Raw genomic sequence first — 16,898 nt, 5'->3', positions numbered from 1 at the left:
ATAACTATAGAAGACTATTGCTCCTGGCAAAGGAGAAAATTGCTCTCTGAAACATAGTGAGCATTTATATCAAATAAAACACTTCTTCCTCCAGAACCGGAGAGATGTTCTCTCTTCTTCTTCTTCCATACTGCAATGGCCAAACTGTTGACTGGCGCCTGTTGCAAGGAGCACCTGACTCCCTTGTTACCACAGCTTCACTGGTGACCAGTCTGATTCCAGGCAGAGTCAACATGCTGGTTATGACCTATAAAGCCCTCTATGACTTGGGACCAGGCTACCCTAAAGACCGCCTTTTTCTCCCATACGAGCCTGCCTGGGTCCTATGAACTCCCGGAGAGGCCCTTCTTTTGAGACTGCTGCCTTCAGAGGTGGCAACGTGAAAGCCAACCTTCTCAGGGGCCGCTCCCAGGCTGAGGAACTCTCTGCCGAGGGAGGCGACGTTCACTCCTTCTTTACTGTCCTTCTGCCAGCAGGCAAAGAACTTTTTATTTGAGTAGGGCTTTGGTGTATAAGAGTGTCTGCTTGGTTAGATGCTGCTTTTATTCTGTTATCGTTGTGTTCTTAATTTTGTTTTAATGCATTTGTTTTATTATTGTTTTAATCAAGTTTTATTTATGATGGGAACCTGCCATGAATGCCATTTTTCTTGGCAGAAAGACAGGGTACAAATCAAATCAATAAAGTAACAGCACAGTCCTATTGGGATGCCTGTCAACCTCCGAATTTGGAGGCTGATGGGCATCCTATGCAGAGTGGGAGCAGTGTGGTGGCAATCTTCGTCTCCGCGCTTCTCCCACTTTGCATTTTTGTTAGATGGGCTTTTTTGCCCATCTTGCTGGGGCTTTGCGGAATGGGAGGGAAGGAGGCTGGGGAGGCTGGAGCATTTTTTGTAAGCAAACCTCCCCCATCCCCTTCCCTTCCTGCTCACAGAACTGCCCCCTTTCCCTCCTTTCCAAGGCCGCTGGCGCAGTTCTCTCTGCACTAGCTGCAAGGGGGATGGGGGGGCAGGGAGCTCAGACTCCTGGGTCCAAGTTCGGAGCATTGTCCCTGACGACGGATACAGGAATCCAAACTATCCCCCCCGATGTTGTCCAGGGGCCATTGGATTGCTCTCTAAATAAATTTATTTATTACTAACTTTTATATACCACCTTATCTGCTACAAAGCCATCAAGGCAGTGTACAGCTATGTAAAACAATAAAACCTTAGAATGACATAAACAAGAACATTAAAAACAGTAAAACCATTAAAAACTGGAGTCCAGCAACATCCAGAGGGCTATAGATTGGCCACCCCGCTTTACATGATGATGCAGTTTCAGATTTGTTCAGTAAAAACAAGGAGTTTGGATAGGGCTGTGGATAAAATCTTGGGGTTTTTAAAAAGGAAAATAAAGGAAGTAATACTAGCAATTAGGAAAGAAAAAATCCCCTACAAGAAATAAGGCACACTTCTCCTGTTGCTTCTTTAAATCAGATTGACTCATTCAGGAAACTTAACATTTTTTCAGAATGGACTTTGATGATGAAGATGGTGAAGGGCCCAGCAAATTTTCAAGGTGAGTGGTGGTGTTTTTTTTTAAAAAAGAAATATGACTCAACAAGGGTCAATCAAGGAAGCAAAACAAACTCAGATGATTTAAATTGGTCTGTCGAGATGGTTCATGAAGTGTAAATTGTATTTTAACGTTTTCACTTCTGCAAACCTCCCCGAAAGCTTTGGCTGTGGGGCGGTATAGAAATGTAATAAATAATAATTAATAGCAGAGCTGTCACCCAATCAAAGGCATCTAACAATGCAATCCTATACATGTCTACTTGGAAGTAAGTCCCATTGAGTTCAATGGGGCTTACTTCAAAGTATGTGGGTATAGGATCGCAGCCTTAGCCAATGAAACATTTGAGTTTAATTGATCAAATCTGTATACATTTGCAGATAGGAAAACAGTTGTTCTAAAGAAGAAAAACCATAAGAAAGAACATAAGAGCCATGCTGGATCAGACCAAGGGTCCATCCAGTTCAACATTCTGTTGAACACCACTTGACACTGTACAAAATGTAAAAATAACAAAGGGTTCTTATTGCAGGCTTACAAGCTAAAGACTTGTAGATGATGCATGTGTGTTTCGCATCAGAAATCCCCTTAAAAGAGGCATTCCCATTTTCTCATATACCAGCAGGGAATGCCTCTTCTGAGTTAGTGCTTGGCATCTCAAATTTTTTTGAATAAGTACTTTTATTTTTATTTTTAAACTTTTTAAATTGCTGCACAAATAACCAATTAATCCAGGGGTGGGCAGAAGTTAGATCCAGATCTACTGGTAGATTCCTGGGTGATCTGTAGTAGATCCCAGTTGTTTAGCAATATCAAAAACAAAAACAGTTCCTAAATTATACTACTGAAACGAAGATAGGTTGAGATGACCAAGAGTGGATTTTTGTTTGGAAGGACTGTGAGCTGCATTCAGTTCTGGTATTCAAAAACAAATTCCTGGGCTCAGAATTCTTTAATTTTAAGTGTATGTATTCTGCACCAGGCTCTGGATCGTGGAGTTCTAGGAAAAAACCAAAATAGATCCTGGAAGCCTAAAATCTGCCCAGTCCTAGATTAATCGATTTAATATTGCAGCCCTATATTTAGTATTGTATTTTGTTAGAGAATTTATACTCCTCCCTTCCAGTTCCAAGATGGAAGAGCTCAAAGTGATAGAAGGATTGGATACTAGAATAATTTTTCTATATGCTGGCAAGCCAAAGCACTGCAATGTATTGGGCTGTTCTTGAAAGCAAGTCAGAATGACCAGGGTGTCTCCTACAATATGTCAAACTCTCTAAGCTTTTATTGCTTTGGTTTTATTGCACTGTCCTCCCAGAACACGGATCAGCAATTCCTCTTGAAACCAATGGAATGACAAAGCAGCATTTATATGCACAGCTTCCCAGGAACTCTTCTATCAGTTATCTGTATGTGTCAGTTTGATGCCCTGTAGGCGTTAAAAATATTCTTGATGAAAAGAGCCCCTTCTCTGTTGGTTTTTAAATTCAAGAATGTTTGATTGTTCATTTATTGAGTCTAATTGCAGCATCATGGCAAAGGCTGAAATATTTTTAAGAAGTTTCCCAGTCGTGTGTGTGTGTGTGTGTGTGTGTGTGTGCGCGCGTGTGTGTGTGTGGATGGGCTATGGAGAAGTTGTTTATTACAAATCTATATACTGTGTGTACTTCAACGTGATATCACAACCAGATGTGCATGACAACGGTAAGTGTCCTAGAACGGCAGCTGCACATACTGGGCCTTTTGAGATGTAATCTTAAAGCATAGTTTAATGTTGTTCTCATGAGACTTGACAAACCTCAAACTCAAACACTCCCCTCTTCTCCACTGGTGCAGCTGCAAGGAGGGGATCAGAAGCATTTGCTTCTGCTTCTAATCTAACCACAGTTCCCTATTAAATCTAAACTCATTGGAACTGTGGTTAGTTTTAAAGTATGGTTCGTTCATACAAGTCAGGATCAAACTGAACTTTAGGATCCTGGTTCATTGACCAACCGTAATTTAAACCAGGGTGGGCAATTTTAGGAGGTCCAGGGGCCATTTTTGCCCTCCAGAACCCCCCACCCTATGGACTGCAGTTGACAAAAAAAAAAAAAAAATCAGTAATGGGGGGGGGATGGCATCTGTAGCTGCTATGGAATGCCCAAAGGGTCAAATTTAGTTTACTTACGAACAGATAAGCTACATTTGACCATGTGGGCACTCCGTAATGCTACAGATGCCATTTTCCCCCCAAATTATTTTGGGGGTGCTGGGGACGTTGGGGCTGATGTGGGCTGCGTGGTGGTGGTGGTGGGTGCATGTTGCCAACCCCTAGTTTAAACTAACCATAATTTCCTGAGTTCAGACAGAAGGGGGAGCTGCACTTGTTTTAAAAACAGAAACAAACGCTTCTAATTTCCTTCTCATGGCTTCACTACAGGAGGAGGGGGAGGGCAGAGCGTGTGAACCCGAGGCTCCGGCAGGCTCATTTATGTAATACTGAACTATGGTTTAGCATTACACCTGAACTGGCTCACTGTAAGGCTGCCATTCGTGTATAGACTTCTGTGTGCACATACAAGGTTGGCCTTTCCCTATGTTGTTTTCACCCTAGATCCCAGTAAGGCTTTTGATTTACCACATTGCTGTTGTTTTCTTTTACAGGTATGATGATCAAATCTCTGGTGATAAGGAAAAGTCTGCAAGGTAGGCGTTGAGAGAACAGTGAGGGATAATCCCATCCTAATCGGGAACGAAAGGCTTCAGTCTTTTGCTTCTTAGCGTAGAGAGTTCGTTCCTCTTGTTTCCCCTTTGGGTGGTCAAAATAATGGCTGATCGAGGAGAGGAGAAAAATAGGAGAAAAGAAACCATCAGAAAGGTACAAAATTGGATTGATCTATTTTGTGAAGTGAAAATGGAGCCTGTTTGTAATGGAGCCAGCGCTGGTGCATTTATAGGGCAGGATGCAAACGGTGGATACAGCTTTCCTATGAAGCTTTAAGGGGATTACTCTGGAGTGAGTAGCATGAGTGTTGCAGGCTGTGCATACACATTGGCCTGGATCCAGGTAACAGCTGCTTGTAATCTAAGCCCAAAGATTGGGGATGCAAATTCCCATCTGTATTGCAGGGCTGTTAGAAATGTTTATCGATAGTTAAAAAATTTCATCCCCGTCTGGCTGAGACCCTGGACAACTGCTGCCCGTCAGATTAGACATTCCTGGGCTTTATGGACAAATAGTCTGGCCTGTATAAGGCAGTCCCAGTTGAAACTATTTAAAATTAAAAACAAGCTAAACACCAATTTTGCATAACAGATAAACAAAAATTCAGTGTTGAATAAAAATAGATATATCCAGTGAGGGAGCAATCCCATGGCAGCTAGACACTGTCTAGAGGGCCATGGATTTTTCAGTTTCTGGGAAGTGAGGTCGGAGCCGGGGCTCCAAACATGGTTTTGAGAAACTGTCCTTTCCACCCCCTCCCCTTGTAGTTGGCCCGGTTCTCTCGGAAACAGCGCGGAGACGGGGAAAAGGGGGCAGGGGTGGGGAGGGGAGGAGAACGCGGAAGCCACGATACGCAGCTTCCTATGCGCCACGAGGTCTCCTTCCCTTCCCCTCCATGAAGCTGCAGCTAGACAAAATCAGCCATCTGACCAAAAATGCAGGGCGGACGGAGCACAGAGGTGAAGATTCACTACCCTGCAGTGGATATTCAGCAGCCTCCGAAGATGGGCAACCACTTATCAGGGATGCTTTGACTTGGATTCCTGCGTTGAGGAGGGGGTTGGACTTGATGGTCTTATAGGCCCCTCCCAACCCTATTGTTCTATGATTCTATGACTATCTCAATAGGATTGTGCCCTAAGTCATTAATCGCTGTTTAAAAGGTTAGGGAAAGAGGGCAGACTGGGCCAGGCATCTGAAAGACAGCATTGTCGGCACCAGGCAAATTTGCCTGGGGAAGGGGATTGTAGAACCAGGGAGCCACCACAGGAAAAGTGCTCTCACTGGTAGTCACATGGCTAACCTCCAAAAGCAGGAGCACTGGTAGAAGATTCAGGACAGATAAAAGGAAAGACCTCTTCACACAGCACATAGTTAAATTACGGAATTCGCTACCTCACAATGTAGTGATGGCCACCAATTTGGATGGCTTTAAAAGGAGGTTAGACAAATTCCTGGAGGAGAAGGCTATCAATGGTTACTAGTCCTGATGACTGTGTGCTACCTCCAGTATCAGAGGCAGTGTGCCTACGTACACCAGTTGCTGGGGAACATGGGTGGGAGAGTGCTGCTGCACTCCTGTCCTGCTTGTGGGCTTCCCATGGGCAGCTGTGTGAACAGAGTGCTGGACTAGGTGGACCTTTGGTCTGATCCAGCAGGGCTCTTCTTATGTTCTTAAGTGCCTCGGATTAAGATCTCCATCGATCTTAGTGTGTCCCATCTGCTCTGGATGTTACCAGGTCTAGGTGTGTGGTAACTGTCCTTGATCTCCAGATTGTGGATAGCTGAAATGATCACAGTGTAGTTTCTCGTGTACATCTCATGAGTTGTCCTCTAGCCGGGCATGGGTGAGTGGTTTCTTGGAGGCACACAGAAGCAAAACTTGGCAAGTGGCATACCGAATTGCTGTTAACAAGTCCAGCGTCTGCAGCAGAGGCGTCTGCTGCAGTGTCTGAGCTCATCTTTGCTTCCAGACCTCTGTGCCCTTGAAGTATCACTGAATGCTTGGAAGCTGAAGGGACGTAAGTGGCCCTGTTCCACAGAGGGATCACAGGGCTTGTGTGGTAGCTAAGTATGCACTCTGAGCATTCACACATGCAAAGATGCCATGGGGTACAATCACTTTCATTCACACACACCCTAGTTTCATAATGCATAAATGACCCCTGTGAAAAATTGGAAATTTGCGTTAAAATGGGTAATGATCTATTTCTGTAGTGATCTTCCATTAAAAACAAAACAAGTTACATTATGCTTCTGAAAATATGCCTGACATTGTGTGTATGGCAATGCTTACAGAAATATCGCAGACCGGTAGGGCGGTTGAATAAAGGTTTCCAGTCACCAGGAGCCGGAGATCCTTGCCCTCTCCCCATGATTATAGCAAAACTAGAATGAAATGTGAACAAGATCAATCATATGAAGTGTCTAATTTATGCATGTTGCAGATTCGGCTTTTCTTGGTGCAGAATTTGTGTTGCCTGAACCCAGAGAATGCAGTATTCTAGTTTTGCAAAAACAATAGCCCGCTTAACTGTGAACATAATCTTTCTTTGAACTGAGATAAGATTTTGCTGAGAAGGGTGGCTGAAACAAGGCCAGGATCATTTCATGTATAATGAAATTAACGAGGCTTGTTCAGAAGGAGTGCAGGGTGGGAAACGATTGGATTCCTTGTTGGTACTTGTATGCCCCGGCTGTGGGCTGCTAAGGTTTGGAGGTGCCAAGATAATGATAAGCCAGATCCAGGTTTGCTTACAAGGAGACTTTATTGAGTACTTAACAGCACACAGGTGTACCCAATGGTTAAATCAGAAAGCTTCTCTGAACCCCCCATTGGGTACGCCTATGTGCTGTAAGTACTCAATAAAGTCTCCTTCTAAGCAAACCTGGATCTGGCTTATCTCTATCTTGGCACCTCCAAACCTTAGCAGACCATGGCTGAGGCATACAGTACTCCAAAACAAAACAAATGACCACCAGTTGCACATCCAGTTTATAAACTTATAGATTTTAAAATGTAAAATGTATGGATTTTAAATATATATATATATATATATATACACACACACACACACACACACACACACACATATATACACACACACACACACACAGATTTTAAAATATGAAAAGTTTCAACAAGTGACTGTCAATCAAAACAAATGACCACTGGTAGCAGATCCAGTTTGTAACTTTATAGATTTTTTTAAATTAAAATTTATAGATTTAAAATTTATACACACACACAGGCACTCAGATTTTAAAATGGGAAAGGTTTCAACAAATGACTGCCAATCAAAACAAATTATCACCAGTAGCGGATCCAGTTTGTAAATTTATAGAGTTAAAAAAAAATAAAAATAAAAATTATAGATTTAAAATTTATATTTATATATATATATACACACACACACACAGATATTTTGAAATATGAAACGTTTCACTTTTTAAAATCATGTACACACACGCATATATAAATTTTGAACTCTATAAATTTTGAACTCTATAAATTTTAAAATCTATAAATTTTAAAATCTATAAACTTATTGTCAAGGGCTCCTTGGAGGGCTGTCAGTCTAATCCAGTAGCCAAGTCCAAACACAGACAAAGGGATTCTTTTCAAAGCTTTATTCTTCTTTTACAACTTAACAGCTCTACAGGTAGCAACTAGATCTGAGCAGCAGCATCCCTATGCCCTAAGTTAGAACAGTTGGTCCCCGTTTGAAGGGCAATTACTGGCAGACCCCTGAATATAAGGACTAGGGAGAATCCCTCCCCTTTTCCCTTGGATCCTTTGGGCGCAACCATTCTTTGAGCGCGAACCATTTGGCGCCGCTCTCTGCGTCTGCGCCGCGCATCCCCCCCAGTCTGCTATCTGTGCTGAGTCACTCCCTGGACTGCTTTCTAAACTAGGAATGTGGGTGGGAGGAAGCTCCGTCAGCTGTTGGTCCTGGGAAAAAAGGAGCGCGCTCCTCTCCCGAAGGAGTGACTGCTCTTCCTCAGCATCAGAACTACTCTGGGATTCTATGGGCTCAGTGTCCACCCTGACACTTATAAACTGGATACACTTCCGGTGGTCATTTACTTTGCTTTGTTTTGGAGTGCTGTATCATGGCATTGCATCGCCTGCATCTTGGCTGATTCCTTGTTGGTTTCAAAGCCTCGGTTTCCAGCTTTGGAATCCTGCAGTCCTCTTTTTGAATCTCTTGGTGCTTCCTCCTCTCCAAGCTCAGATTGGACTTGAAGTGGGACGTGGCCCAAGCATTCAACAGTTCCTTGCCCCGACGCAGAGCTCCATGTGTACTCCAGTGCACACGTGGAGCCCCCCGGCCTGCAGAGACCTGCCCTGTTCATTTCGGTGGAGGAGGGAGATCTGCCTGCGCAGGAAAATGTGAACGTGGATCCGCTTCCTCCATTGCAACTTAAGGCTCCGTGAGCAGGGGGGCCCCATGTGTTCTCTTGTGCCTGTAAGAAATCACTGGACTTGGGGTTGCTTACCTTAGCTTTCCCAACTGGCAGAATGGAAGACAATAATGCTTTACCTTTGTTGTGCACTTCAGTGTCCCTTTCCTAGATGGAAAGTGTTGCGGTAAGGGTAAAGTATTATTCACAAGCAAAATGGCATGACTGTGATGGGCAGAGAAAGAGTTAGCGCATTGCAGGGCCCTGTGGTTGTGGAGACAGGGAAGAGATGTGTAACTACCCTCCCAAGGATCCTTCTTGGTGGAAATTGGACCGCCCGTTGTCAAAAGTGGGGGGAGGCTCTCGTTGCCCATGCAACATTGTCCCAAGGACGTCACTTCTTTTCTTAAGACTGGATGACACCCTGAATGCAGGGGTGGGGAACCCCAGGCCCATGGGCCAAATCCAGCCCTCCTAGGATTCCAGTCTGGCCCTCCACAGTTCCCCAGATGGCCACGCCCTTTTCCCCAACCACAATTATCTGGTGGTTTCTGGGCTTTTGTGCAGTTTTTTCCCTCCCATTCTAAACAGTTGACATGCCTCTCCGTAGCTGCTGGTAGTAAGAGCTTTAAGCTATAATATGCTGGAGGGGTGTGTGTGTGTTTTGGCCCCACCTCTTTTTCCTTTGGCTCAACCCCCTTTGCCTCCCCACCACCACCAACAGTGGAATGCTGCCCCTGAGAGCTTCTCTGACATTTCATTTGGCCCTCGGGCTGAAAGAGGTTCCTCCACTCCTGCTGTAATGCATGGGTGGTTCTTAGACTTCTACTCCCATCAGCCATAGCCAGCATAGCCAGTGGTCAGGGATGGGAGGAATTGTAGTCCAACAAATACTGGAGGGCCACAGGTTACCCACCTGTGCTGTAGTGGGATAAATGCAGGATCACCATTGGGTTGGGGTCTAAACTCCCTAACGATAACTGAAAACACCTGCAGATTACAGCAGACTTACAGTGCAATCCTATACCTGTCTACTCAGAAGTAAGAACCACTGAGTTCAATGGGACTTACTCCCAGGTAAGTGTGTCTGCTTGCAGCCTTCCTTAGCCCCACAGAACTGAATGGGAGCCATTCATTGCCATTGTCCTTGGGTTCCATTTCTTGGGCACGCTAGAGTGTGATGCAACCCTCGGAATACCGTCTGATCTATTGTAATGATTTCCAAGCACCACATCTTTTACCGACAGCATCTCGCTTTCTCTCTCGGTTTGCTCCTTCTCATGTACGTTTAGGGAGAACCATAGTGAGATCGAGAGACGCAGGAGGAACAAGATGACCCAGTACATCACCGAGCTCTCTGACATGGTGCCCACCTGCAGCGCCTTGGCGCGCAAACCTGACAAGCTGACCATTCTCCGCATGGCAGTGTCACACATGAAGTCTATGAGGGGCACTGGGAACAAATCTACCGATGGAGCATATAAGCCTTCTTTCCTAACCGAGCAGGTGGGTGGCTTTATAAAATAAATCAATAAAATCACAATTTATAAAATGATAGAATATGAATACAGCACAGCAGCGCGGCATAATAAAACGCCATAATAAAACCCACTAAAAAGACCTAAAAAGCCCAAGCAAATAAAAAGGTGTCCAGCTGGTGCTGAAAGGAAAACAAAGCTGGTGCCAAGCAAAATCTATGTGGGGAAGGAATTCCAAAGATCGAGGACCATAACGGAAAAGACCATGCCTCCTGTCTCCACCCACATTGTCACCACCAGGGTCATTTTTTATTTGTTCTAATGCCCAAATGAGCAAATGGGTAGGAATAGGGGCTTCCCTTTTAGCAATGGTGCTCATTTTTGCAGCTGTTCCTGGCAGCTGCCATTTTATTTACCCAGAACGCCCTGGATGTTGTGGTATTCTGGGGGCAGAATGGCAGCCATGAACAGTGGCGACAGACGTTTGAGCATATAATAGCTAAACAATCATGAAACAAATGAAATAAAAACCTGACGAATGGGGACGATCAAGCAAAACAAATAATTCACCCAAAATAAAAATGTAACTTTGACAAATACATTCTGAAACGAAAGCAGGGCTTGCTAACAAAAACAAATGGAGTTGTAAAACAGCAACAGGCCCCTGTTTAGAACGTGGTGAACATTTGGCCAGCTAGCTCCCTAAGTACTTGCTCTCCTTTTCTCGGCAAGGAACTGAAGCACCTCATCCTCGAAGCTGCAGATGGGTTTCTCTTTGTTGTGGCTGCCGAAACAGGCCGAGTGATCTACGTGTCCGATTCCGTTACTCCAGTTCTGAACCAGCCGCAGTCAGAGTGGTTTGGCAGCACCCTCTATGAGCAGGTCCATCCCGACGATGTGGAGAAGTTGAGGGAGCAACTTTGCACATCGGAGAACTCAATGACAGGTCAGCTATCTTTGAGAAGCGCCTTTCCTTGTGCTGGGTTACTTATTTTTGAGTTCAAGTTGTCATTCAGAATCCTTTGGAAAAAAAAACCAAGCTGGATAAAGTTTCCAGCTGTTTTCCAAGTGACACTTCAGTGGGCTTTGGCAATTTCCCATATGACATTTTGAATGTAAACCCCATGACTGGGCCTCCAACATGGTGCGCATGGGCACCCATGTGCCCATAGACACCTATCCACTATCCAGTCTCCCTGCCCTCCCTGCTGTTAGTTTTACTTATCTTTTATTTTTATTTTTTATTTTACTTTTATTTTATGTTAAAAATTTTATTCTATTTTTAATTTATTTATTTTATTAATTTGTTTTTTAATTTTTATTTCCCCTCCTGATAGTAATTTTATTTCTCTTTTTTATTTGTTTAATTTTGCTTTATTTTTACTTTATTTTTATTTTTATCTTTTTATTTTTAATGGCTGGGTGGGGCATGCTGGGAGATCGGACTCTAAGCATGCATAGGATTGTACCTTAAGGTGTTTTTTAATTAACTGGGAGTCTTGTATGCTGCAAAGCAAAGTGCTGTACTCCAGCATCATCTGTATTCATTTTGTGGTTTTGTGTTCCCGAGCTCAGACCGGATCTCTGCTTTGTACTTAGGTTCTTCTCTCCCTCTCAAATTATTTCTAGTCCCTGGAACTTTCTCAAAGTAGCAAGAACCTGCCCAAGGGTTAGGGAAGTTACTTTTTTTTTTTTAGTCTCACCCATTTGCCTTCTGGGAAATGAGCATTTGGCAACCAGCCATCACCACCATGGGAGCCACTGCCTTGTTGTGGCGAAGGGGCTTGCGTAACTCAGTGAAGCCATAAGCTATGCCGTGCAGGGCCACCCAAGACGGACAGGTCATGGCAGAGAGTTCTGACAAAATGTGGTCCACTGGGGAAGGAAATGGCAACCCACTCCAGTATTCTTGCCAAGAAAACCCCATGGAACGTATCACAAGGCTAAAGGATATGACGCCGGAAGATGAGCCCCTCAGGTCGGAAGGTGTCCAGTATACTACTGAGGAAGAGCAGAGGGTATTTCCAAGTAGCGCCAGAAAGAGTGAAGCAGCTGCGCCAAAGCCGAAAGGACACTCAGCTGTGGATGTGTCCGGTGGTGAAAAGAAAATCCGATGCTGTAAAGAATAATATTATTTAGGAACCTGGAATGTAAGATCAATGAATCAAGGTAAGCTGGAGGTGGTCAAACATGAGATGGCAAGACTGAACATCGACATCTTGGGAATCAGCAAACTAAAATGGACAGGAATGGGCGAATTTAATTCAGGTGACCATCATATCTACTATTGTGGCCAAGAATCCCTTAGAAGAAATGGAGTAGCACTCAACAAAAGGGTGGGAAAAGCAGTACTGGGGTAAAATCTTAAAAATGATAGAATGATCTCAGTACGAATCCAAGGCAAACCATTCAACATCACAGTAATTCAAGTCTATGCCCCAACCACTGATGCCGAAGAAGCTGAGGTTGATCGATTCTATGAAGACCTCCAACACCTTCTAGAACTAACACCAAAAAAAGATGTCCTCTTCATCATAGGGGACTGGAATGCTAAAGTAGGAAGTCAAGAAATCACCGGGATAACAATCAGGCATGGCCTTGGTGTACAAAATGAAGCAGGACAAAAGCTCATAGAGTTTTGCCAAGAGAACACGGTGATCATAGCGAACACTCTTTTCCAACAGCACAAGAGACGACTCTACACATGGACATCACCAGATGGTCAATATCGAAATCAGATTGATTATGTCCTTTTCAACCAAAGATGGAGAAGCTCCATACAGTCAGTAAAAACAAGACCTGGAGCTGACTGGCTCAGATCATGAGCTGCTTCTTGCAAAATTTCGGCTGAAATTGAAGAACGTAGGGAAAACCACTAAACCATTCAGGTATGACCAAAATCATATCCCTTATGAATATACAGTGGAGGTGAGGAATAGATTTCTGGGATTAGACCTGATAGACAGAGTGCCTGAGGAACTATGGACGGAGGTCCGTAACATTGTTCAGGAGGCAGCAACGAAATCCATCCCAAAGGAAAAGAAATGCAAGAAAGCCAAGTGGCTGTCTGATGAGGCTTTACAAGTAGCTGAGGAAAGAAGGGAAGCAAAAAGCAAGGGAGAAAGGGGAAGATATATCCAACTGAATGCAGAGTTCCAGAGAATAGCAAGGAGAGACAAGAAGGCCTTCTTAAATGAACAATGCAAGGAAATCGAGGAAAACAACAGAATGGGAAAGAATAGAGATCTCTTCAAGAAAATGGGAGATCTCAAGGGAACGTTTTGTGCAAAGACGGGCATGATAAAGGACAAAGAAGGCAGGGACCTCACAGAAGCAGATGAGATTAAGAAGAGGTGGCAAGAATACACAGAAGAACTATACAGGAAAGATCTTAATGTCCCTGATAGCCATGATAGTGCGGTCACTGAACTTGAGCCGGACATCCTCGAGAGTGAAGTCAAGTGGGCCTTAGGAAGCATTAGTAACAACAAAGCTAGCGGAGATGACAGTCTTCCAGCTGAGCTATTTAAAATCCTAAAAGATTATGCTGTTAAAGTGCTGCATTCAATATGCCAACAAATTTGGAACACTCAGCAATGGCCGCAAGACTGGAAAAGGTCAGTTTACATTCCAATTCCAAAGAAGGGCAACGCCAAAGAGTGTTCAAACTACCGCACAATTGTGCTCATTTCACATGCCAGCAAGGTGATGCTCAAAATCCTACAAGCTAGGCTTCAGCAGTAGACGAACCAAGAACTACCAGAAGTACAAGCTGGGTTTCGAAGAGGCAGAGGAACTAGAGATCAAATCGCCAACATTCGCTGCATCATGGAGAAAGCAAGAGAATTCCAGAAAAACGTCTATTTCTGCTTCATTGACTACGCTAAAGCCTTTGATTGTGTGGATCACAACAAACTGTGGCAAATTCTTAAAGTGATGGGAGTACCAGACCACCTTACCTGTCTCCTGAGAAACCTGTACGAGGGTCAAGAAGCAACAGTAAGAACCGGACATGGAACAACCGAGTGGTTCAAAATTGGGAAAGGAGTACGACAAGGCTGCATATTGTCACCCTGCTTATTTAACTTATATGCAGAGTACATCATGAGAAATGCCGGGTTGGATGAATCAGAGGTCGGAATTAAGATTGCTGGGAGAATTATCAACAACCTCCGATATGCAGACGATACCACCCTAATGGCAGAAAGCGAAGAGGATCTCAAGAGCCTCTTGCTGAGGGTGAAAGAGGAGAGTGCAAAAGCTGGTTTGAAACTCAACATTACAAAAACGAAGATCATGGCATCTGGCCCCATCACTTCCTGGCATATAGAAGGGGAAGAAATGGAAGCAGTGACAGATTTTACTTTCTTGGGCTCCAAGATCACCGCAGACGGTGACTGTAGCCATGAAATTAAAAGACGCTTGCTCCTTGGGAGGAAAGCTATGGCAAACCTAGACAGCGTAGTAAGAAGCAGAGATATCACCTTGCCAACAAAGGTCTGTCTAATCAAAGCTATGGTTTTCCCAGTAGTAATGTGTGGCTGTGAGAGCTGGACTATAAGGAAGGCTGAGCGCCGAAGAATTGATGCTTTCGAACTGTGGTGCTGGAGAAGACTCTTACGAGTCCCCTGGACTGCAAGGAGGTCAAATCAGTCAATCCTAAAGGAAATCAACCCTGAGTGCTCATTGGAAGGACAGATACTAAAGCTGAAGCTCAAATATTTTGGCCACCTAATGCAAAGAGAAAACTCTCTGGAAAAGACCCTGATGCTGGGAAAGACTGAAGGCAAAAGGAGAAGGGGACGGCAGAGGATGAGATGGCTAGATAGCATCACCGATGCAATGAATATGAACCTGAGCACACTCCAGGAGAGTGCGCAGGACAGGAAGGCCTGGCGTGCTATGGTCCATGGGGTCACAAAGAGTCGGACATGACTGAACGACTGAACAACAACAACCCCCCCATGGCAGCCATTTTGTGAGAGTGCCCATGGCACACTCTCAAAATTCCACACATGCCCACTGACCTAAAATGCTTTGCTGACATACAATATCCGTTAAGTTCTCTTCTGCTCTATGTGTGCAAACTACCCATGAATTGTCAGGAGTCAGAGGTGAATCATGTGGCCCAAGCAGGCTGATAGTTCAGGTCTGAGCGAGCGAGCGAGCAAGCAAGGCAAATCTACTTACCACTTTCTCCCACTCAGGAGCCACACTCATTGAAGTTCTTATATACGGCCAGCAGGGCTGCTATTGGCTCCCTAGGTCACCTGATTTCTTCCAAACTGGCTGGCTGCAGTTTCTCTTCCTGCCACTGTTGGGGGAAGTGGCGCTGTGGAGCAGCAGAGCTTGACTGGCTAGTCCGGCCTTCTCCAACCTGTTGGGGATGGCTGGTCTGGTCTCTCTACCTGCCAGCTGTCCAGGTAGCACAGAGAGTAAAGTGTCTGACTTGGTTTGAGCTCACTGGTACAAATGTCCTAATTGTCTATAGCTAAGTGTAATTGTCTAAGCTTAAGGCCATTTGTGGCTTGGGTAAAATTTGAACAGGTATGTCGCGCCTTTCACATCTAGCCACTACGTTACCCAGTTGCCAGTGTAAATGACGGTGTTTGTGTTACTTGTGAGAAATCCCGAATGGCCTGTTGCTGTGCATATCTACTCAGGTGTGAGTCCCACTGAATTCATTGAGACCTACTTCCAGGTAAGTATGCTTAAGAAGACAGCCTAATATCCAAGCTACACATTGGGCCGGCTTGCAAAATTGCTGCAGCCCACCATGGCTTGTTTAAGCCGTGGTGGGTTACAGACTGTGCCGGCCACCCTTTTGAATATTTACGCTGTGGTGGGTAGTCACCGTGGCTTATCGTGTCGTGTGAACCTGGTGAGGGTGGCTTTTGTGAGGGTTAAACAACCAATGGGCTGTTTTAGGGTTATGCAAGGGTTGTTAAACCCACATATAAAGCACCCTCGCCAGGTTCGCACAACACAATATGCCATGGAAACTGCCTGCTGCAGCTTGAATATTCTAAAGGGCGGCCAGCACACGTCACAACCCATTGTGGCTTAAATAAGCCACAGTTGCTTATTTAAATGTGGCTTAAAGATGCCACATTTATTTCTTCAAAATAAATGTGGCCAGTTTATGCACTTTGTTTCAAAACTTGAACAGCATAATGACCAGGTTGGCACGATCACCACAGCCCACTGTGGCCACATTTATTTTGAAGAAAAAGCAGCTACAATACCCGGATGTGGAAGGTACTAAATCTAAGTAACTGCATTTGCACATATTCAGTACTCCCCCCACCCTTGGTTTAATGTTGCCTCTCCCTTTCATCCTTCCGTTGATTTCTGCACTGTGAAAATTTAGATTGTCAGCCTCTTAGCCTGTCTTTTTTTCTTTCTAAGCGTACCACCTAAAATAATCTTCAACTTTGCTAACAGAAATACTACCATGTTGGGGGTTTTCAAACACAAAGTGGCCAGTATAAGCATTTTGCGGTTTTGTCTTTTTTCTCTGTGTGTGTGTGTGTGTGTGTGTTTAAGCATGAGCAACTTAACCTTTTGTTTAGCCCCAAGAGTGACGAATAATACAGACAAGATAAGCTAGGTCAGTTTTGGTCTTTTCTTATGTGGTTTTAATAGAAATGCAGATCAATGAGAACAAAGAGACCGGCTGGCATTTTCTTGCTGGTGGTATAATGCTGATGTAGGTAGTTATTGTCCTGCTTTTTTTTAATCTTAGCCACT

The 16,898-nt window shown here is 44.3% G+C and overlaps 1 protein-coding gene across 2 annotated transcripts in view; it reads left to right on the top strand.

Moving 5' to 3' along the window:
- Positions 1-16,898, top strand: part of ARNT2 (aryl hydrocarbon receptor nuclear translocator 2) — a 175,678-nt gene that overhangs the window by 47,603 nt on the left and 111,177 nt on the right. For both annotated transcript variants that reach the window (XM_084816437.1, XM_084816436.1), the window contains exons 3-5: positions 1,515-1,562; positions 9,963-10,176; positions 10,881-11,094. In XM_084816437.1, the coding sequence (XP_084672563.1) occupies positions 1,515-1,562; positions 9,963-10,176; positions 10,881-11,094 (476 nt within the window). The remainder of the gene's footprint in view (positions 1-1,514; positions 1,563-9,962; positions 10,177-10,880; positions 11,095-16,898) is intronic.

This window comes from Heloderma suspectum, chromosome 11, assembly GCF_057233095.1.
Source record: "Heloderma suspectum isolate Gila_16-S chromosome 11, 16-S_ref, whole genome shotgun sequence".
NCBI lineage: Eukaryota > Metazoa > Chordata > Lepidosauria > Squamata > Helodermatidae > Heloderma > Heloderma suspectum.
The sequence above is the reverse complement of the archived record's forward strand: the minus strand, read 5'-3'. Positions and strand labels throughout refer to the sequence as shown.